The 22755-nt window shown below is 38.1% G+C and overlaps 2 protein-coding genes across 6 annotated transcripts; one reads left to right on the top strand and one right to left on the bottom strand.

Annotated features, from left to right (window-relative positions):
• Positions 1-559: 559 nt before the first annotated feature.
• Positions 560-4245, bottom strand: gar1 (GAR1 homolog, ribonucleoprotein). 2 transcript variants are annotated; one of them, XM_046406727.1, is made up of 7 exons: positions 4104-4245; positions 3675-3862; positions 1757-1911; positions 1553-1612; positions 1351-1465; positions 1127-1258; positions 560-1040 (listed from the first exon to the last, which is right to left on the bottom strand). In XM_046406727.1, exons 2-7 carry the CDS (start codon positions 3847-3849, stop codon positions 1030-1032), a joined length of 648 nt encoding a protein of 215 aa, XP_046262683.1. In that variant the 5' UTR covers positions 3850-3862; positions 4104-4245; the 3' UTR covers positions 560-1029. The 2 variants fall into 2 exon arrangements, with proteins under 2 accessions (XP_046262683.1, XP_046262684.1); XM_046406728.1 differs by having other exon boundaries at positions 4168-4237.
• On the top strand, positions 4201-9052 carry LOC124068454 (alcohol dehydrogenase class-3-like). Of its 4 annotated transcripts, none has more exons than XM_046406724.1 (10): positions 4201-4309; positions 4420-4463; positions 4686-4787; positions 5137-5287; positions 5391-5478; positions 6133-6352; positions 6988-7248; positions 7546-7678; positions 8172-8310; positions 8666-9052. In XM_046406724.1, the coding sequence occupies exons 2-10, from the start codon at positions 4446-4448 to the stop codon at positions 8706-8708; spliced, it is 1155 nt and encodes a 384-aa protein (XP_046262680.1). In that variant the 5' UTR covers positions 4201-4309; positions 4420-4445; the 3' UTR covers positions 8709-9052. The 4 variants fall into 4 exon arrangements, with proteins under 4 accessions (XP_046262680.1, XP_046262681.1, XP_046262678.1 ...); XM_046406725.1 differs by having other exon boundaries at positions 4242-4320; XM_046406722.1 differs by having other exon boundaries at positions 4282-4463; positions 4544-4787.
• Positions 9053-22755: the final 13703 nt, after the last annotated feature.

The raw sequence follows: 22755 nt of genomic DNA, 5'->3' as shown, positions 1-22755 counted from the left end.
CTCAATTTTCAATTATTCACTTTATATGCGGGACCAGGGCAGATAAAGAAACCTTCTAAGACATGTTTCGAAAATCTCAGAATAATTTTATCTATCTATGAAGTAGTAAATATAAATACCAAACTCTTAACGTGAACATTCTTGGCCTTGGAAAGAGTAGCTGGGCAAAATAAAAGCCATATATTGTGCAGCTTTCTGTGAATTTCCACATCGCACTTGTGCATGTTTGACTACAACTGGTTTCTAATTCCACTACTTGGTGGTATCACAAAATCACACCTGTGGATCCATGACTTCAACTCACAATTAAGGTGAAACTTAATCCCTTCAGCAGATGAACATAAAACCCAATAGTATCATCATTCTGCACAATAAAAGGCTACCTCAAAATAACATTAAATAAAACATTGTTTTGAGTGGACAGTGGCTTCAGAACAGAATATTCTCTGGCTAAATTTGTCAAACCTTGGTGAACATTTTTTTTCGTTATTTCAAATACAAGATACAACCCCCTCGGTATTCCACTACTAATACTTGAGAAATTAAAACAACAACACAGTTACAAAGCACTGTTTAATCAAGGCCTTTAACAAAAATATGACAATATTTTGCTTAAGATTTTACAGATTATGGGTAATAAATTGTTTTCAACTGACAGCATCTGAAGTCTGATTTCCCCACACATTTTTCTACAAACATTTGTCATGGCCTACCATTTAAAGACAATCAGCACAGGATAATGACATGCCTGTTCACAAAGGGACCCAAAAATCCTCCCTAACAGGCTGAGAAAGTCCTTGCTATCTTACACTCAATCATACACATGAACCTTTTAAATAAAAACCACAAAGATTCATCACACATTCAAAATGGGTAAAAATAAAATAAAACTGAAATAAAAAAATCCACTCAAGTTCTGCAAAGAGAGCAAAGTCCATATTCGGAGTCCAACAGGCCAGTCACCTATATATAACGCAGCCTTTTTGTTTGTGTGGCAGAGCTCTGGAATGGGACCATGACACCAGACCATCAGTTCCCACCTACAAGTAAAACAACAAAAGGTAACAAAGTAATTATCACCATGAAAGACAACCAAAAATCTGTAGAGGACTAAAAAAGGACCAACCTCTGAATCCACGTCCCCCACCGCCTCCTCTTCCCCTGAAGCCTCCTCCGCGTCCACCTCTGAAACCTCCACCGCGCCCGCCTCCAAATCCTCCTCCACGGCCGCCTCCACCCCTGCCACCACGGAAACCGCCTGAGGCAAAAACAAAAGCAAAGCTGAATTAGTCACTCTTATAGAATCTCTTACAGAATGAATTAAAATGAGACAAAGTATGGATGCCTCACCTCCACGACCACCACCTCTTCCTCCACCCCGTCCTCCTCTTGGTGGACCCTTCTCTCCTGGCGGCCTAGGGAGGAATCTCTGCAGTGGGAGGAGCTTCATTGGATCTATATAAAACTAAAAGAGACATTGCAAATAACACACAGTGTAATACACAGGTACTATAAGATTTTTAAGGATGAAAATGAGCTACTTTAAATATACCTTCTGAAGCTTCTTAAATGAAGATGCCTTCATATTTTCTGAAAGTTTAACTGAAAAATACTGCATGGATAAGTTAAGGAATTAAAGGCTAAAAGATTTTCAACAGCAACAATGACATTTAATCCTCACAACCTGGACCTTTTTTTTTTTAAACCAAAAGTTGTTTCAGAGTTCCACAGACTGAAAAAAGAACAGAAAGGATACAAAGTCACGGAGTTGGCCGAATATCTCATCCACCTTCCCAATCTGCTCTTTGTTTTCCAAGTACACTGGGGCGTTGAAATAGGGAACTTTGTTTTCCTCTGTTGTACACTTACACACAATGTCATCTTCACATGGATGCATGAACTCTCCCAACGCTGTATTGTGGAAACACAAGAAACCATAGTTAGTTATGTTAAAGGTGTTCTCGCCATCATAGCAAAGGCCCAGTTCCATGAGTCTGGAACTCAGCAGACTTTCATCAAACAAATAACCCACAACTGACACCCTTGGGGCAACAGCAATGCCAGTGGAATTTAGATTAGATTAGATTCAACTTTATTGTCATTACACATGTACAAGCACAATGCAACGAAACGCAGTTTGGCATCTAAACAGATGTGCAATAAGCAGTAAGTGCCAGGTATACAGTAATTTACAGTATGTACAGGGTATGTACATCTGTCTATGCTACAGATATGCTACAAACATGATATACAGGTAGTTGTCATAATATACAGGATTTCTAAGTACTAAGAACATACTATACAGATGGATATGTGCTTTAATGTGCATCCAGTGTAGGCGGAAACTATAACACAATTTACAAAAGATATTTACAGATGTTATATTAAGCTATAAATCACTAGTGCAATGGACAATATAGTGTATACAGCGATAGGCAGTAGGCTAACTATATTAACAGTGAGGTAGAGGAACTAGTGCAACACTCAGTACGTAGTACTCCGTTAGGATAGAGTGGAGTGTGGTGTAGGGTGAGGATGTTAGTGGGGGGCTGAGTTCAGTAAGGATTTACTGATCATGGAAAGAAAAACATCCATGAGAAAAGTCAGCAAAAAGATAATCTTGAAACTGGTTAAAAAAAACAAACTATAAGTATTAAAATATGTCACTAACCAGCACCATGTGGACTTATCTTATCTTATGATGGCATGACAGGGACTTTCAAATACTGTGATTTGACCTCAGCTGACAGCTGGGCTTTTATGAGCTGATGCATTTTAACTCTAATTCAAAAACATCTCCTAAATTAGGCCTGGGAGATATGCTTCAATGCTATCACAATACTTGGATGCCAATATGATTCAGAACAGATTCTCGAGTGAATGAACAGATAAGGGGAAAAAAATAATAACCACATTAATTAATTAATTTTAAAGCTTTCAACAGTCTGCCTGTTTGAGAATAACAACCTGAGGAGAGGCAGAGCTGCGTTCAAACTTGAAACTTTATTTTGTCAGCATATTTTTTTTACATACACTGAAATTCTTCCTCTGCATTTAACCCATCACTGATTGAAACACACACACATCCAACATGCAACGTGCAGTGAAACACACGGGATGTCAGGCGCCCAGGGAGCAATTGGGGGGGGTTAAGTGCCTTGCTCAAGGGCACATCAGCCAGCCCGACGTGGAAATTCTCATTCATCTCGCTAATGTAACTGTTTAGACACTAAATAAATAAATGTTCACAACTGCTGCCTTTTGTGAAGATAAAGCACAAGAGAAGCAGATACAGAAACCCTGTACGATAAATTTTGAATTACGAAATATTCTTATGTTTTTCACAACTTGCAAGTTGTTCAGAGAACCCAGGATGGCTGATTGCAGAGCTGGTTGTGGAGCACGAAAATAATGTGCGCTGACTTAATATCCTCGAACTGCACTTCAGCTTCCTAGTTTTCTAGATTCATAGCAGCGATTTGATACTGAGGTTGCTGTGAATGGTCTTAACACATTTAAGAAGGCTCAGAGTTTAGTGCTGAGGGTACATATCAGAACTGGGTCCAATTCTCTGACTTATTCACCTTCTTGTCCCATCAACAGTAAAAATACTGAAGCCATAACCTTATTCAGCACGATCAAATCGGTCAGTGGCACCAGTGTTACTGTCTTACCGACAACATGTTCTGGAGGACCGTAGTCTTGTTGCCTATTAAAACCACCTCTGCCACCACCCCGTCCAAATCCTCCACCACCTCGTCCAAATCCTCCACCACCTCTGCCTCCTCCACCTCGGTTAAATCCGCCACCTCTTCCGCCACCTCGTCCACCTCCTCCTCTGAAGGACATTTTTCTTCAAATCCTGTGAGAAACACGACAAAAAGAGAGGAAATAAGTCCGTGGAAAACGCTTAGCCAAACACAGTTAGGTGAATTCACTGCGACGAGACAACGCAGCACCACAGAAGTTTTAACGTCAGCTAACATGCTAGCTCGGTTCAGCCATTTAAAATAACAAAAGTAACTGGCATTTCTCCCATAAACCATTACATTATGGATTCACATCAGAACGCAAACAATGAAATACAAACACTTCCTACATACAGTTAAAGCAGATCACTCTTAAAATCAACCGGCTTGTTGCAGCTATTTACTCCGAGGAACGTACATGTGATGACAACACGTGTGACCAAAGACTGCCGCAAACGTACTGACCAGTGTCGGCAAGTGTCGTAAATTCGTGTCGCTGGCATCTCTACCCACCACGCTTGCACATCCTACTTAAAGGAGCAGCTATCATCTGGTTCACGGTGAGAACTGGGTCAGCATGAATATGATATTCCACAAAGCTTTTAATGTGTGACTTGGTGGTTTGCAAGAGCAAACATTCCAATAATTTCATTATTTTGTTCAAATGTAGGAAATTGAATTAGTAAAAAAACAACAATGACAACAGCTGGTCAGGTAAGAAAAAAAATGAATCTACGGTATATTTACTGTTTTGTCGGTATATTTTTTACGTTTCTGTTCAACGCCCAGTTTAGCCCCATTTTGTGCCTCTCATATGTGTACATGGGGACTAGTCCGTCATTCCACAGACTGCGGGAACGCGCAACCAAAATGGCAAATGCCTTGTCATTTTCAAAGAGTTTACAAACATCGCAACTCGCACCCATTTCCTCTCAGGTGATCAAATGCAAGGCAGCTGTTGCGTGGGGTCCAGGGAGACCTCTCTCTGTTGAAGATGTGGAGGTGGCCCCGCCTAAGACCCATGAAGTTCGCATCAAGGTACGCTGCCCAACCGAAGTTTGTCTCATGCAAAAAATAATACGAGCGTCTTATTTCCAGCTGTTGTAAATGTAGTCACTTGTGAAGCTTTATCAGTGGTACTCATTTGATGTGGATGGTATTACATTATAATGAAGTAAACTAATAGGAGCAATGTTTGAGTTTCATAAGTGACTTTAATTGCTCACGTGAACATAACCTCTAATTTCTACTTTGAGAATACAGGTCATTAATGTAGAATGCGTTTGACTTCCTCTGTTCTGGTTTGCTTTCGTTATGCATAATGAACAGCAACAACATCCTTGTTCTAAAACTGTCACGTGAATCAACACCAGGCCTGTTTACGCAGATTGTTGCCGCAGGCGTGTGCCACACGGACCGTGAGTACTTGTATGAGACTGAAAAGGGGATGAGGTTCAGACCTTTCCCGTTGGTTCTTGGCCATGAAGCAGCAGGTGTAGTGGAGAGTGTTGGTCCAGAAGTCACCAAATTCTCACCAGGTTAAGTATAACACAGCCCACAGCAAACAAGCTGACCGTTGGTTTTGATTTCTGCATACAAAATTGACTTGAGTAGTTTTTCTGTTTTTTGTTGTTTTCACAGGTGATAAAGTCATCCCTCTTTTTCTGCCACAGTGTGGGGAATGTGAACGATGTCTAAGTCCTAAGACAAATCATTGCAGAAAGAACTGGTGATTTCCTTACTGCATATTTACACGCACACATTTACCTTTATAGAGTACTGGAAGAAGTCTTTATATATTTTATTTACTGTACATATCAGTATATCAATTGGAAAGTACTAGTCCTGCATTCAAAATCCTACTGAAGTGTAGTATTAGCTAAATGTACTAAAAGTAACAAAAAACAAGTTACAAAAAAGTGGTCTCTTTGAAGGATTATTATGACAGTATTAAACTGTTAATGTTGATGCAGCAAAGAAGCATTTTACTGTTGTAGCTGGTCAAGGTGAAGCTAATTTGTGCTGCTTTATTTTCAGCTAAGTAGTTTACGAGGAGTTTGGCAGAAAGGAAAAATTGAGAGGTCAAAAGATGATTAATGGGGGGAGGAAAGATGAAGGCTGTGCTAAACACATTTAGAATCATTTTTTGGGACTTCTCTCACATGTATTAAATATGGTATAGTTTTACATCTTTGAGCAAAAAGATGGAAAAAGTAACGGGAGAAGTGGAGTAAAAGTACAATATTTCCCTCAAAAATGAAGTGTAGAGTAAAGTGGTAATTAAAAATGAACACAAACAGTATTTGACTGATGTACCACTTACTTTCCACTATTGCTTTCACATTTTTCAAATATTATTTTGTTTCTTTTTTGTGGCTTTTAGGGCAAATACACAAGCTGGTGTGTTGGCTGACGGCACAAGCAGGATATCTTGTAAGGGGCAGCAGGTATACCAGTTCCTGGGTGTCAGTTCCTTCTCCCAGTACACTGTGGTCCCTGATACCTCACTTGCAAAAATAAGAAGTGATGCCCCACTGAACAAAGTGTTTCTGCTAGGCTGTGGTGTGTCCACTGGTTATGGTGCTGCTCTTAATGCAGGGAAGGTAAGAAGATGCTTGTCTGTCAAATGCTTGCATTCAAACCATAAATTCTCCTAAACCCTGTTGTGGACCAGTGGTTATTGGGGCAGAACCCTGCCTGACCTTAGTTGAGCTTATTTTAAGAAAAAGAATTTATTACCTGAAGGAAAGCATCTTAGTTTGTATTTGACATTTTCTAAAGGCTGAACCTGCCCGGTGATGTTATCAGAAAGTGTACTTCTTTATTTTCCCCACTAGATGACACTAGATAAAACGAGGGCCATACTCTTAGGTTTTTTCTGCATATTAAAATAAGGTTAATATGAAACCAGGGATTGCTGGAGTGTGACTTTATTTTTTTTTTCATTTATTTTTTTTATTTTGATCCTCTTTGGAGCTAGAAATATAACCCATGGGTGAAAACATTTCAGAAAACAAAATAACAATTTAGGTTTTTGTGAAATATCCATAATACTGTACTTTTTAAATCAGGCTTAGAAATAAAATTACATTAAATTAAATAGAAAGGAAAGAAATTGTGTATAAAGTGCATGCTTTATATTTTTAGAGATCAAATTGCACTATGTAGAAGTAACTGACCTCATCGGACATCTCTTAAACAGCTTTTAGTTACTGATTGTCATATTGTTCGCATCAAGGTTGAAAAAGATTCCTTGTGTGTCGTCTTTGGGCTTGGAGCGGTCGGACTGGCTGCTATTATGGGCTGCAAGGCTGCTGGGGCGAAAACAATCATCGGGGTCGATGTCAACCCTGACAAGTTTGAGAAAGCCAAATTGTTTGGAGCCACTGAATGTGTCAACCCCAAAGATCATACCAAACCCATCCAGGAGGTTTTGGTGGAGATGACAGGCGGAGGAGTGGACTACGCTCTGGAGTGTGTTGGAAGTCCAGTTGTCATGGTGGGCGTCTCAGTCTTGTTCAAAACTTCAGTCATTTGATTATTTTATGACTGTGAAAAATCTGTCTGACACGTACAGTGGGAATCCTCTAGCAGTCAGTGTCACTATGTTTATAGTGCAGTGTGAGCATGCAGCTTTGATCAGAACAAAATATGGCACAATTGCAAAGTTTTTAATTGTACAACTTGTAATTGTGCTATTGTATTTTTTCGGGACATTCTAGCAGACTTTGGAAAGCTGTAAATATATTTGAAAAGGAGAATCGATTAAGACAAATGTTGCTTTGTGTTGTCCTAGAGTGCTGCACTTGAGTCTACAAGAGATGCCTGGGGTGTGTGTGTCATTGCTGGGTGGACGGAGACAAAGAAAATGAGCGTAATGGTTGAAAAGATCCTGATGGGACGCACCTTGAAGGGGACTTATTTTGGAGGTGAACTTAAACCAAGTCACCAGGCATTTTAGTTCACACAGTGGCCTTCCATTATTCTTCAATAACAATATAGTAACTAATATGATAAATAAACTGTGGAAAATCAGATGTTGCATTTCCTCCCTGAACTTAGAAAATGTTAACAAAAAAATCTGTGTTAACTAAGGGTTAGCCGATGGTTTCAAGTAAAGATTTTGTGCATTATTTATTAAAATATTGATAGTTAAATGTTTGCATAGCCCGAGTCTTCAAATTCCTTGCATAATCTGGTCAGCAGTCCCAAAACAAAAAGTTTTATAGAAAGCGGGTCCACCAGCTCGAAAATGCAAACCTCCCAACTTATATGCATTCAACATCAAAGGTTTATAATGTCTAACATCATAACAGTATCCAAAGGAAGGCAATTTTTTTCAGTCACTGCATAAAAATAATGAGATCATACAAAAATGGCTCATTAATGTTTGCTTTGTTGTGATTCATTATCATTTTCAAGGTTGGAAGAGTGTTGAGGATGTGCCTAAACTGGTGGACACCTACATGGATAATAAGCTGAAGCTCGATGAATTTATCACCCACAACCGCTCACTGCATCAAATCAATGAAGCCTTTGACATTTTGCAAAGTGGGAAAAGGTAAGACCTGATTTATCTGTGGCTGCTACTTAGCAAGCTTCAGCAGTCTACTGCACAGTACAGAGGATAAATCATGTCAAAATAGCCTGTTTGAGAAAATAATTTTCAAACACAATGATAAGAGAATTCTTTAGAACTCCTCTTCTGTGAAGAATTTTCCTAAATATATGGACCTTGCAGTGGTTTCTCAAACTGCTTTGAGGCCATCTTTGCAAAATACCTTTGCTTTTTATACTCCAACAGCATGTCCACACATCATGAAAAATCTGATATAGATAAGAGATTTATTGTGAGATTCTCTGGTGGGAACTCTTCAGATCTTTGGTATCCTAACAGATGTTCTTCTTTGTTTTAGCATCCGTACTTTAATCAGTCTGTGGCAAGGAGGATCAACCTGAAATGTCTACCTTATAAGATGATGGATTGACATTCAGTGTCACTGGAATGATATGTCATATACAAATCTGTACTGCATTTTCTCAAATTATTTATGCTCTTTTCCTTGACAGATTTTGAGAATTAAGATGTTTCCTCTGCTTAACTTTGTTGCAAGTTACATCATTGGCCACTAGATGTCAGTCTTATGTCATGTAAAAGCTTCTGTGCCATGTGTCCAAGAATGGCTTCTAACATTAAAAAGACATTTTCTTGCTGCAAATTATTGTATACGTTCATTAAGAATAAATTCTCATGTTCTTTTTTCCCCTTGTATATCACATATCTAATAAAAAGGCAGAAACACGAAAGAATGTTCAGTGCACTTGTGTAAAATGAGACCCAATGTAATACATAGATATGTACAGCATCTGCAGTAACATCTGTAACACTTGGCGCCTGCAGTGATTCTGGTTCTGATATCAGTTTGAAGTGATAGTTGGAATTAAATACCCGTGTAGAAGATGGAGAAAAGACACAGAAACCAAATGGTTAAATCTGTCATCAGCCATAAAGAAGTATCTGCTTCATGCGGTCAGGCATACCAAGTTTCATCCTTGGTAATATTATATATTTATCTAAAAGGGAGCTGGCGTGGCGAGCTAAAATGACAGTCATGGGCTGTCAGGGCAGATGACAAAAGGTTTGTGGAAGGCCTCTCAGTGAAGAACTGGAATAGCTGTTGAAGGAATTTGTTTTATTGATGTTCCACTCAGGTCAAATGAGTACCCCTTGCAGATTTCCCCTGCTTTTCCATCTTTAGTCAAAATGGAAAATAAATTGGTGCTCTTTTTCTTAAGCGGGTCTCCTCTGCCTGTGTGCTATCAATCATAAACCTAACAACCCAAAGAATCTCCAAGTAAAGAATTTTTTAAGAAATAGAAAGTATAATAATGATCAAAAGAAAGAGGAAGATGAACCTTGACAGGTGGTAATGTGACTGGGCACCCTCATCTATAAATGTTGGACATGCTCACAGATTTATAAGGCTTTCTTGGGGACTTTTCCGAATGTCTTCCTCATCTATGAGAAAACTATCCAAAGTTGTGACCATAAGTCTTGTACTTTTTTTTTTCTTTTGTGTTTAAACTTTAAAACCTCTGGAATGTCACAGCGTTTTGCAACTGATACAGGGTAGATGTGCTATCTGAATTACAACCACAACATTGTACGCATTTTTGAAAGTCTTGACCATCTGTCTTGCTGTGTTTCACATACATGTGTGCAATGTTTTTGCAGATAACTCGAAACTTTGTCATAAAGTGGCATGGAACAGACTAATGATAAAGGTAGCTAACATATTTACATTTTTTATTGATATTCTTATTTATTTCTTTATTTTTTATTTTTTACCTCATGCTGTCATCTCATGGAGATAATTGACAAACAACAGAAATGCCAGATCAAGTAAATGCCATCACACAAATAAAGGCATGTCTGGAAAAAAATGTCAAAAGTGCTGCTTTGCCTTTTTGCAATATTTAGATTGGGATCAACAGATTTTCTTCTATTTATTAAGCTTTATTCCTGTGTGACAGACAGATGATTGAACACTAAATATGATGAAAATTTAAAAATAGTAGGGGGGAAGCACCCTATATTAGCAAACGAAGTGTTTGTATTGTTAACAACCAGCATATAATACACCAAGACCCGTTTACGTACATACATACTGATTGAAGTGATAATTTACTGTATGTCATAGCAAATACATACAATATAACATTAGAATTTGGTTGGGTTTTTTGTCTTATATTTCTTAATATCACTGAGTACATCTGGAAAAGACTTGCCTTTGCATAAGAATACATCGTATTTTTTTATTCTTCTTCCAGCTCAAACCCATTTCTATTCTGCAACATCTACTCTATAAATGTGCAAGATGACATTACTGTGCTGTTGTCACACAAAATCATCTTAACATCTCTGAGAAACAGGCTAGAGGGAAAGCATGTCTGGAAGCGACATAGTGAGTTAGACAGAGACAGAGCGATGGATCTACTGTATAGCCCCAATGGCTATGGAAGAATGGCCAACTTAAGTCACTAAAGACTGTCAAAGTGAGGCCCCTGTTTTATCGGCAAATCCTGGCCATTATATGGCTAATGCCAGGCATTGCCTGTGACATCCACAGTCTTTTTCTGACACAGTTAGCTTTAGCCTCTGTGTCAGTGGAATATACCCAGCTTCACTAGAAGGACGGCACAATACAGTACTTTGTGTTTTTAAGGGCCAACTAAATTTCCACTGCCTGAGGTTCTTACATGTCACAAGCATTAGAAGAACTTAAGTTTTAGAGAGCACTCCTGCACACTGTATACTTTAAATTGCAAAAAACACTATTGGAGATACTGGAGATACATATAGCTAACACCTCAGGTGAGAACATTCAGGGACCATGAGCTTTCAGGAAATCATTCCCACACATTTCATCCATCCATCCATTTTTTATACCACTTGTCGGCCAGGGTCGCAGGGCAGCCTTGGAGCCTATCCCAGCTGACTACGGACGATCCCACACACTTAAAACAAGAATTAAGACCATCAGAAGGCACTTCCCACCATCAAAAATGGACATTCAAAACCCACAATACATAGCAATTACATCAATCAGAATTTAAGTTCCAAAATTACCAGTACTGAAGTTTGTTTTTATTCAACAACGGTGGTCTACTTTTACGAGAACACAGAGGTGAACTGTTGCAAAACTGCAAACATACATGGGCACACAAAACTAGTGGGAGACACTTAGGCTACTTTTCCAAAAACTTACATATTTTGTTGGCACTCCAGCTAAATACATTAAAAAAGACTGAGGTGCACTGCTGAAGGCTTGTTGTAATTCAATACACTTATATTGACTGTATCATGCTCCTCTCATTGAACCATGCAGTTCTATATGTTTTGCATTTTGTAATCTGTCAGTCATATTGTGTAAGTGTTTTATAGTTGAATTGCAACAGAAATAGACTACAAAGAATAGGATTAGACAGACCACACATGACTGTTACCGAAAGCACACACACACACACACACAAAGTGCTATATGCGTGACAGCTCTAAGCTTTTGTTGTGTTCTGTCTGACAGCAGCAGTAAAGTAGCAATTGAGAGATTAGCTCTGTGGTGCTATCATGGCACTCCTTTGTTTGGTCTCTCCCTTATTGTTAACATAGTCATGGGCACCTGAGCAATGGAGCAAACGGAACAGTTGCGCCCCAGCTTTTAGGTTTAGGGGAGCAAACATGTGCTTTTGCATCCTCTCTTTTTGATCAAACAGCTTTGCTGTCTTTAATTATTTTAGCTAGTTTGGCTAGTTTGGTTTCATTTGTGAGTTAAAAATGACATTTTCTGTCCTAGTCTACAGCCAGAGAACTACGTGACAAGGCGCGTTATGAACGTCTGTTTGGTGGCTTTTCAGTCACTATGCCACAATTGCGCAGGTCAAGACTCTGAGGGTGCAGGCTAAAGTTTGTTGGTTTCTTTTCCAAAGTGCACAGCAAGAGAGTGAGACAAGCAGATGCAGTGGTTCCATGGCATAATCTCTGTAAGGAGGTCAAACTCAGTCCGAGCTGCCATTCTGTTTGTGGCATTCCGATAAATCACACTTATTGGAGATTAGGTGCACTGTCTCTCCAGCGCCAAACAGGAAGCAGGGTAGTTAGTTTAGTAATGGCTGAAATAACTCCTCAGATAGTTTGCAGTCACACATGTGGCAGACAGTGTGTAAACAGTGTTACGAGTTGGTGTTCAATTTGGTGTGTTTCTCAGTCACTACCTGACACTTATTTCAGTGAGAAATCTTGTCTTTTGAAATGACTACATCTCAGACCATTTGACCTGGTGGGCTTGACAGAACTCATCCATGACAGACTTGGACCAAACCCTGTTCCTTCTGCCACAATGCTATTTTTCTGTGTGCCAACAGTGAGTCAGTAGAGTCATTTCATGTGGTTAAGGGCTGGAGGTAGTGGGAGATATTTTTCTCAGACCCTGTGTGTTTACCCTCTAATCCCTGAGAACTTCACAAGCATGAGGAAAGTACTGGGAGATTTAGCTACCTCCCAAACCTGCTCAGTTCACTGCTCCCTTGTTTTCCACAGTAATATGTGGCTTGGGTAATTCCTGGGAATGTTTGTTAAGGGGTCTTTGTGTGTGTGACTGGTTGTAAGAATATAATTAGTATGAAACTGTCTGTTGTGTTCTTATATGGAACAATCTACAATAGAGTATTTGCTGAAAAAAGAGTGTTTGCATGTTATAAGGAATGTTTTTCACTGTTCATTTCTCATGGGTACTTCTGTGTGCTAGAAGAGTTGAGTCGTAACTTCTATATACATAACATCACTTGTTTGTTGTAACTCCTACAAAGAAACATAGAAACAATGAAAATAGAGAAGTATTAGTGCCCTGACCCATGACAGGTCACTGTGCAAAGACCTTTCCTGCTTTTCCTCCAGTGGCAACTAAATGGCTAAAATGTAATTTAAAATGTTTCTTACGGTAATGATTAACAGTGCTTCTTAGTACTTTGTGCAACTTCTCTTCGCACCGCTGAGAAAAATGTTTTTGCACTAGTTGTGTTCAGCCCTGAAAAATACTCTGAGTATGAGCACTTACCATATGTCGGATTCTCTACATTTATGTCTTGCTTTATATATCTCAAGGCTGTGGTAGGACATGAGAAATCCAAATGAGTGTGAAGTGAGTCATAGTCACCTTGTTATACAGTCACACCAAAGTACATCATTCTGTTTTTCTCCTTCTCTTCCTGACAACTCACTGTTGTCCAAAGATGAGGCTCCCAAATCACTGTTCCTTGGCCCATTGCCAGGCCACAAAAGGACTGGGCCAAATCCCAGAAAATACACTTGTAACTGAACACAGATGAAACACTTTTCTTCTGCTGGTAATCGTGGTGAAAAGAAAAGAAACTTGAAGTGATCCATTATAGGTGCCTGGGCACATTAGTCATTCTCTAGCATCCCACAGTTTTCAGTTATACATTGGCAAGCAGGACTTAACCAAGTAATGCCGAATTTTCATTTCTGTATATTTTAAGCGTACGGCTGGAGTTCTTAGACAGACTCAACTAATTAAGACTCACTAGTTGTAGATATGATGATAAAATTACTTGAGGGCATCGAATCAACTCTAATGCAGCACAGTTCAGTAAAGTCTCTTTGTCGCATTACATTACACTTTATTTGAATGCAACAAAAGATGTTAAGAAGAGGGTAGAAGGGAAGTCTGACTGGATGGTGACAGCTAAAGCCAAGAGTAGCGAAAAGTTAAACCTGGCCAACATTTCTTGGTTGACAGTTAAAGTTTACAAAAAGAAACACTCTACAGAGGGAAACAACTATTTAAAAAGAACTAAAATTAAAAGGAATACTTAAGCCATAGTGCATGTTTTTGTGCAAATATACAATGTGTGTAGACAGAATGAGCGCAGTAGTGCAACTTACATGGGCCATGAAGTAGAACTGACTTTGGAGTAATTGGGGCACTGTAAACATACACTTTCATTGATCGTGGTAAAATATATATGAAATAAACAGCAGTATTATTAGTATATAGTAGCAATATACTATGTAATATGTGTATATATGTTAAATACACTAAATGCACTATAAATACACTAATGATCCAGTATAAAGTGTAGTCGTGTTGTTTGTTAAGGTTTATTTAAATGTGCAGTTCTTGTTAATAATAATTTAAGGTAATTATAGGGCTCAAGGACACAGTGCAGTCATCATACCAGGATGTTTTGTTTTTTGACCCAAAGAACACCGTGTAGTGCCTTGAAGTTATTGAATTCGCACAGATCCACTAAATAATGTAATACAACTTGGTGACATTAAAAATTCTCCATTAATGGTCATTTTGCACCTTGCACATGTAGCCCAGTTATGCTGTCATTTGTCATTTTGTGATCTCATTGTTTATTTTCCCCAAAGAATGACCCCTTCTCACTGATCTTACATTAGCAGAGCTGTAGAAATCCATCTTAAATGCCTTTGGGGAGTTAATTTTTTAAGAAGTACGCATTGTAAGGTCTACTTTGCTGCCAACAAAATACACAGATTTAAACTTTAGCAATGGATTTAACATCAAATATGTAATCCTAACCAGGGAGGCTGGGCATGGGCAATATTCCCTTAGCCTCACACTGAGAAAGCCAACAGTTCACTGCCACCATCTCAGCTACATAGCTTTACCAAAAGTCTCTCTGTCACCCTTTATCTTAGCTGGAGTCTCTGTGAGCTTCATGTTTGCCTATACTTCCCAGATCCCTAAGAGCAAACAGGAGCATGAGCAGATTAGTTTAATATCATCCTCGGCACTAAATACACAAAAATGAAATGTCATCCGTGTCCCAGGGTATAGTCAAAATAAGAAAGTCAAACCAGGGCTGCCCTGCTTGATATGGTGCAAAGGGCATAATATCAGTCTGACTCCTTCTATTTATCTGAATTTTCTTCTCTCTACCCCAGGCAGATACATTCAGGGAGAAAACTAAAAGAAAAAAGTCAAAATAGATTTTAATCAATAATCCAGCTACTTCTTTGTGGATGCCATGTGAGTCGAGAAGAATAGTCAAATGACTGGGAAAGAAAGCTAAATCTAATAAGCAGGCCATCACTAATCTCTTAAACAAACCTCCCCCCTCCCTATGTGGCCTTCTTTCTTGCATTATAAATAATGTATATTTTGCCAGGACACACACACACACACACACACACACACACACACACACACACATGCACACACACACACACACACACACACACACAATATCAGTGTCTCTTCTGACTTCTCCCTCCCCCAACCTTATTGGTTTTACTTTAATTAGTGATATTGAAGGCTGGAGCAAATGAGGAGGGGGTTGTTGTTGGTGGTGGTGAGGAAGAGGCGGAAGGAGGGTGGGGAGCGTAAATACTGAAAACAAACAAGAGAGCTGAATGGGAGGATGGTGACGGGTGCAGTCCCGATGCCGCTGTGCAGACGGAAGGGGACACATGGTGTAAGCAAACACTCGTAATTGCATTAGATTCCCCTGGCACATGGGTAATCTAGCCCCCCTCTGTCCCAGAACACAACAGGACACATATCCAGCTTCGCTCACTCTGTTTGTCACGCTCTCTCCTTCATAAATGATTAATTCACAACTTATAGTGCTGTCATTGATCACTCAGCAGGCATGATAGAGGACTAATTATAGAATGTCAGTTATAGATATATTTATAGTTTCAGTAAGTGTGCACTCACAGATTCACTTGCTTGTGTCTGAGAAATACAGCATGTGTATTTAAGTGTACGTGAATGCATGCGCTATTTTGTGTGCGTGTGTGTATATGTGTGTATGTGCCTCCCATTAAACAGTTGTCCTGTTTGATATTTCAGTCCTCAGCCCACATGTCTTGAGAGTATGAGCAAACACATTTGCTTGAATGGGATGTTCTCTGAGCAAACGGTGAAAATCTGGCCTTGATATGAATATCAGTGACAGCCATAATTGGGATGGGATATTTTTGCTCCTTATTGAGATGTCCAGTGTACAGACACCCTATAAAGTGACATTCATGGACTGAAACTATTTTTGAAGTGATATGTGGTTTGTTTGGTTTTCTTTCGTGTTGTTTTTTTAGAGCAAAAAAGTGTTTGTTGTGAATGAACAACATGATCCACTAGGTGGTGTTGTGATATCCACAATAACCAAAAACCACACATCCACATTATACCCAGAGCTTATATTATCAAATCTTTTTAAAACATTTGTTTTCTATCGCAAATTCACACAAACTTTTTAGAGTTAGTACAACAAAAAAGACCAGATTGCCATGTTTACTTGAATTCAGCTTGTTAATCAAAACTATACTTTGTCTGTTATTCAAGTGCTTATGTACTCTGTATTTTGACAGAACTCTAACTTTACACTGATATTTTCCAGATATTCATCTTGTTTTTTTTTTCAGCATTAAGTTACTGCTCTTAACCAGACTAATTTAAGTAACGCTACAACAAGCAACAAATCCTAAATTACTAACACTAAAGCAAAGAGTGCGAGCATCAGAGCCTCAGCATCTTGACAATAGGTAACAAATAATTCCTGTCCCTGCAGAATAAACTCAGTATTTTTGCATAGTGGAGGCCTGAATGATTCATGAACGAAACTGGTGCCAGTGAGGCCGAGTCAGGTCACACACACAACCATTAATGAAAGGGACGATCGAGGAAAAGTCTCAGATCTCTGACGGTATTTAGCGGATATATGAAGCTTTGAGGGAAAGCCACAGTGCCAGAGGGTTTAAATTTGTGTGACCCTGGGGCCAGTGCAACAGAAAATAAACAATGCTTCCCAGTGATTAGGACTTTATTAAGGCGCACAAAATCCGCAGCCTAGATAGGGTTTATGTTTGAGGAATGGGCCCAGTGGCAATGCCAGCTGAGTACTTTGATCGTCCTCACTGGTCTAAAATGATGACATTTTTCTAACATTTTTCTTTTATCAGAAGTCTGTTTCAGTGACACGCTGTGATTTTATATGTGAAAAATAAATTAGCCTTGCAACACCAGTACAAGTACAAGTACTTGATCATTTAAAGCCAACTGATTATCTTTCTCTTATTAACTCTGGAGTTCACACAATTAGCTCCTATTGACCACCCCTGTAATCACTGCCATTTGGATTAAGAACTTCTACCCACACAAAATGCCTGATCTCTAATGACTGACAAACAAACAACCAAGAGAAGACAGAGGGAGAGCACTGGGAACACCCACTAAGACGATTTTAAAAGTAATATCCCTAAGCCCTGGACACCCCAACAAAGACTGTCATGTCTAACCTGGCTCCTCACCTGTTTGGAAGAAGCCAAATAGCCCAAGGTAATCCCCCATCCTGGGGCACTGGAGGCAGATTTACCCACCCCAGAGCTCTGTCCTGCCCTGACAAGTTAGTGTACAGCTGGGGCCCTCAGAACACCCACAGCCACCACTCTGTGTTCATTTGCTTAACAAAGTGACTTTGGAAGCCCTCAAGGGGAGAATAAACGTCAATGGCAGCATATTACAGGCGGAAATTTGTTGGAGTAAACAGCACAGAAGCTTCGTAGTGGAAAAACCAAAGAGAGGAGGTCTCATCCAGATCACTGACATTCTGCAAGTAAAATAGTAATGCCAAACTACTTTGTTGCTTGTATTTATAAGTATACTTTAGTAAAACTACACATGTATCGGCATCAAAATGTACTTTGAGTATCAAAAGTACTACTACACAATATTACACCGTAATCCAGCATTACATAATTAAATTTATTTAAATCATAATTTATTTAACTTTAGGTTTTTTGTATTTATAAATGTATTTTATCATTATGTTATCATATACATCATTATTGATATCATGTTGTAGTTGGTCAAGGTGGAGCTAAATATTTTTTTATGTTTTTAGGTAGATTATATACAATGCATCATATATTATGAACTGATTGTGCACTTTGTTTGTAAAATCTTTGTCTGAACAATATCTGCAAAGTAAATTTTGTGGAATATAAAGTAAAATGATTCCTTCTGTAGCATTAAAATAAAAATACTACTTAAGTACAAGGACCTTGAAATTGAACTGAAATATAGTACTTCAGTGCATGTACATGGCCTAGAAAAACAATTAAGAAAAGGCAACTATGCTACATTAAGAGCTAAAGAAAAAACAATTAGTAAGGAATACATTGCAAACATATTAACTGTTTTAATGCGCCAACACATCTTGTTATTGAACAAATACAGCATCAGTTTGTAGGTCTAAAGCCTGTAAATAAAAAAAAAAACTGTCACTGAGGAGACACATGTGGAGCCATTGATTTTATTTCCTGTCTGTGTTCCTTGTCAGCGTGTTAATCACCTCTCGGCTCATTAAGAAAGCAGGTGGCACTGCTCTTTTTGTTGTCTTAATTGAAAACCATCATCATGTCTTTGTGTTCTACATAAACAAAATACAATTGGAATATTAAGAAGCAACCAATTCTGGTTGCACAAAATTAAAGTTTTACAATTTATCTTGCGATGAGGTGTGTCATGTCATGAGATCTTGTAAATGCAGTGGACGTGCAGCTCCACTAGGGGGAGCAATGTTGCACAAAATCATCTGCCACGGCATGAGTTTCAAAGACAAAGAGTCTGGCAAAGCTGACTAAGACAGACCAAACAAAGAAACCTTTGAGTTTTCAAGTGTCAAATGAATAAACAGCAATTCTATTATTTAGTTTAGTAATTTCATGCTTTATATTATATTATATTATATTATATTATATTATATTATATTATATTATATTATATTATATTATATTATATTATATTATATTATATTATATTATATTATATTATATTATATTTGTCGTAGTACATTGAATGACCCATCTACACATTTTCAAATTTTAGCAGTTTTTGCAACTTTGTAGTGGTTTTGTTAAATACATTATCTGTCCATAACTTATGTTGACATTAGGACCACTGTACTGCTATTACACATTTTATTGAATGACATGAATTGTATGGTTACTTAGAGGTGTGCGTGTAAAACAGCAATAATGTAGTCAACATAATTGCAATCTGTTTTTGTGTGGTAACCAAGCTGATTTAATGCTGTACAAATAGAGTGTATTCAAGTATTTAGCTTACTGCATGTCTTCCATACTAGAACAAACAACATACAGAAATATTAGATGGTATATTAAACAGTCGTTCAGTTTACATTATTGTTGCTTTGACATCAACAGCGATTTTCTGCAACATGCAAAATCATTTTAGTGTTGGAAATACAGTATACCTTACTGTGTGAATGCCTAATTAAAGATCTGAGTTAAATTTGGTTTAGGGACAGTTAAAAGAGATCTCATTAAGCTGACGCAGGATCACTGAAGAAAACATAACATGTTTTGTCACAGTTTTTATTATTGGCATTATCATTTGTTCAGTACTTAAATCTGGAAAGTGAGTTTCGACTTGTTCCCTTTTTTGTTTTAATTTGGTTTGATTTGTTGAAGTTTAGATTTGCACAAAGAAATAATTACATGATTCAAAATGAATTCTTTAAAATATTCAGTTTATATGAATCCTTGTGTTTTCTAAATATGTTTTTTTCTTTAATGAATCTTGTGCAATTTTTTTTGTCAGTCAGTTATGTTACACTTTGTCATATCTTTTCAAATAAAGAGTGTCCAAAAAGCAGGTTAGAGAACCACAGGGTTCATATCTGCTGTCAGGGTGCTATAAAATTGGCTGCCTCTCAGAGCCATTAGTCTGTTTCTTATCTGTCAACTGTGACCACATTAATCATGCGGCTGCATTCAAGCTTTTAAATATTATCCAAATCTTCATGTTAACAATTTGTTTGAGTGTCTCACCTCTGCTCAGATAAGAAATGAAAATTAAAGCACCATTAAATGGAGCCTGTTCAATTTGCTACAGTAGAAGCTATTTATCTTGATTAGCGGAAAGAGATTGTGGGCTCCTTCATGATGTTTTATCTCTGACAGGCCTTTCTGTACGTGTGTGTGTGAGTGTGTGTGCCTGTGCAAGTTGATGCATGGGCATTAACATCACTTTGTTTTGTTCATACATGTGTGAAATTGATTTCCTTTCAAAGATTCGTCCCTTGCTCTTAAGTTCATTTCAACATTTTGTTTGTTTTGATTTGAATCCCTAAAATCCCCTCTCACTCCGCTAAGAGTAAAACAACTTATTAACTTAAAAACAATAATTTCCCATGTGCATCCCTCACGGATGCTTTTTGCCAAGATATTTTCTCTCATCCACAATAGTTCTCTCAGCCTTAATTAACAGAATGAGGATTTAGGGCCCTCCAGTCGTATCGCTTGGAGGACAAGTTTGAACCCTTGCAGCTCTACAGATCCAAGTGAAAATGAGTGTGTTTAAACTGGGAACCAAAACATATAAGCAAAACACTGACTGCCAAAATTCATTTTGGTGTAACATTGTTGAAACCTGAACTCTACATGTGTGTGTGTGTGTGTGTGTGTGTGTGTGTGTGTTCTGACCAGATAAGGATATTATTCCTGTTATATGTTAAATGTTAAATGCGTTTACTGTGTGCAGTTGCTATATTATGTACACACATTTTTGTACCAAAACTGGTTTCAGTAGAGGTTTTGTGCCATTATTGGCTCTTTTAAGTCTGACCATATTTATGCTAAAAGTGGCCATTTTCCTTAATAAACAAATTTTGGAACGCATCAGAAGCAGCATTTTTTTCTAGAGGGCCACACTGACTTAGATATAGATAAATAAGTGAAAGGTCACAAATTGAGCTGTTAATTATGATAAACAACATTTGCTGTCTAAGCACCGTATGCTGGTTGGCTCTACCTTACTGTGATTTAAAAATTCACCACCAGAGAATTATTTGCTCGGTTTTGAGAGCTTGTATGACAGCAGACTGCTGATTTTTGGATGATCGACTGCTTGGTAAGAATATTCTGTCTGTCAGTTAAGTTGGAACACAATTTCAAAGCTTTTTCTCTTTCCCACAGTTTGTGGCCTTGTTAGCATATATAACATAACATATATAACACCTTGACACTCTCGTGGCATATCAAACATAGTTCCTTTAAACCCATATATGTCACGCAATAGAAGTCCTGTCGCTTTTGCTTAAAAACACAATATTCAGATATAACGTTTTGTTGAAGCATTCATCTTTACTTACTTACAGCTGACAAACTTAAACTAATGCGACTGTGATGTAACAACATCAACAATGAACTTCCATCACACTGGTAGTGCAGACACAGACTGGCATATTTATTATGATTCTTATTTTGAAATTTGAACCCCAATCTTTGTAAATTGTTCTGCTGATCAGTCAACGCACAGAAACTTTAATTTGGCTGTCCCTAAAACACTTTACAACACAGAAGCCAAAATGAAACACCGAAAACCAGCTCATGTGCTTTATTTCTAACTTGCAGCAGGTTCATACTGGGTTTAGGAAAGCTGCCTTGGCTAAGTCATGACCATGAGTGAATTATGTCTCTGTTGTCTGGTAAATATGTGCTTAAAATGTAGTCAGTGGAAAACACATCGTAACACTTTATGGCATCAAGGCATGGGTGCAAGGAAAGCACAATAAATCTTTGCTCTCCTTCTCACTCACCATATGGTTCTTCTGTCAGGTGCAGACCTCACAGCAGATGTGTGGATACATCATAAAAAAATGTGTTTATCTGCCAGAGCCTCCAAATTAAACTATTAGCTTTTAAGGAGCACCATAAACATTTATGACGGGCATCAGTGAGGAAACTTCCTGGGTTGAAATCCAGAGGAAGAATTCCTCTGGATTTCAGAGGACCCATTTTTTTATTCTACAGCAGTGCTGAGGCAGCAGACGGACTGAAAAGATTGTGTGCATGTTTCAACTTTATTTCAGGTAAACCCGGGGAGATTACCTTATTGTCTTTCTCATTTACAAGAGAGGCCCAACAAAATTGCAGCCAAAATCACTTAAGCGCTGAGCTGAAAATTGCTGAGTCCTCAGCAAGCAACAACAAGCCGGTATGTGACAAATCTGAATGGATTTTGGATAAACAAAATATACACAAATCTTTATTTTGTTTGCTTTAAAGAAATCATGCCTATTGTGCTGTGCATTTAATTTAGAAAACAGAAATAGGAAAAAAACTGCTTAAAGATGATTATTTCTCAATGTTAGAGTTCATTGTTGTGTTCATTGTTTTTACATACTGCAGATTTTGTGCATGTTGATACTATTCCAGGGGGTTTCCAGTGATATTTTACTGGTGCGTGTAGTTACAGGCAAGAGATAAGAGAGGTAAAAGAGGCTTAACTTTCAAAGGACTGAGCCTATTATTGTATATAATTAGGATAATCTGAGGGGTTACAATAAAAATTTAAACTTAAACTTTCGGTATTCTTGTTGTCATGAGAAGATGTTGTCTGAGTCAACAGACACCGACTTAGTTACGTAAATT

The sequence above is a fragment of the Scatophagus argus genome, chromosome 12 (assembly GCF_020382885.2).
Source record: "Scatophagus argus isolate fScaArg1 chromosome 12, fScaArg1.pri, whole genome shotgun sequence".
NCBI classification, from domain to species: domain Eukaryota; kingdom Metazoa; phylum Chordata; class Actinopteri; family Scatophagidae; genus Scatophagus; species Scatophagus argus.
This window is presented reverse-complemented; position numbering and strand designations above follow the sequence as displayed.

Bases quoted from the DNA above. Each gene is read 5' to 3' on its own strand.
- gar1 (XM_046406727.1), bottom strand. From the start codon at position 3,849: ATGTCCTTCAGAGGAGGAGGTGGACGAGGTGGCGGAAGAGGTGGCGGA. The intron at 1,912-3,674 runs GTAAGACAGTAA...TCCACAATACAG, and splicing joins TCCTCCAGAACATGTTGTCG to CGTTGGGAGAGTTCATGCAT. The intron at 1,466-1,552 runs GTATATTTAAAG...TGTCTCTTTTAG, and splicing joins CATTTAAGAAGCTTCAGAAG to TTTTATATAGATCCAATGAA.
- LOC124068454 (XM_046406722.1), top strand. From the start codon at position 4,572: ATGGGGACTAGTCCGTCATTCCACAGACTGCGGGAACGCGCAACCAAA. The intron at 7,249-7,545 runs GTGGGCGTCTCA...GTGTTGTCCTAG, and splicing joins TTGGAAGTCCAGTTGTCATG to AGTGCTGCACTTGAGTCTAC. The intron at 8,311-8,665 runs GTAAGACCTGAT...TCTTTGTTTTAG, and splicing joins ATTTTGCAAAGTGGGAAAAG to CATCCGTACTTTAATCAGTC.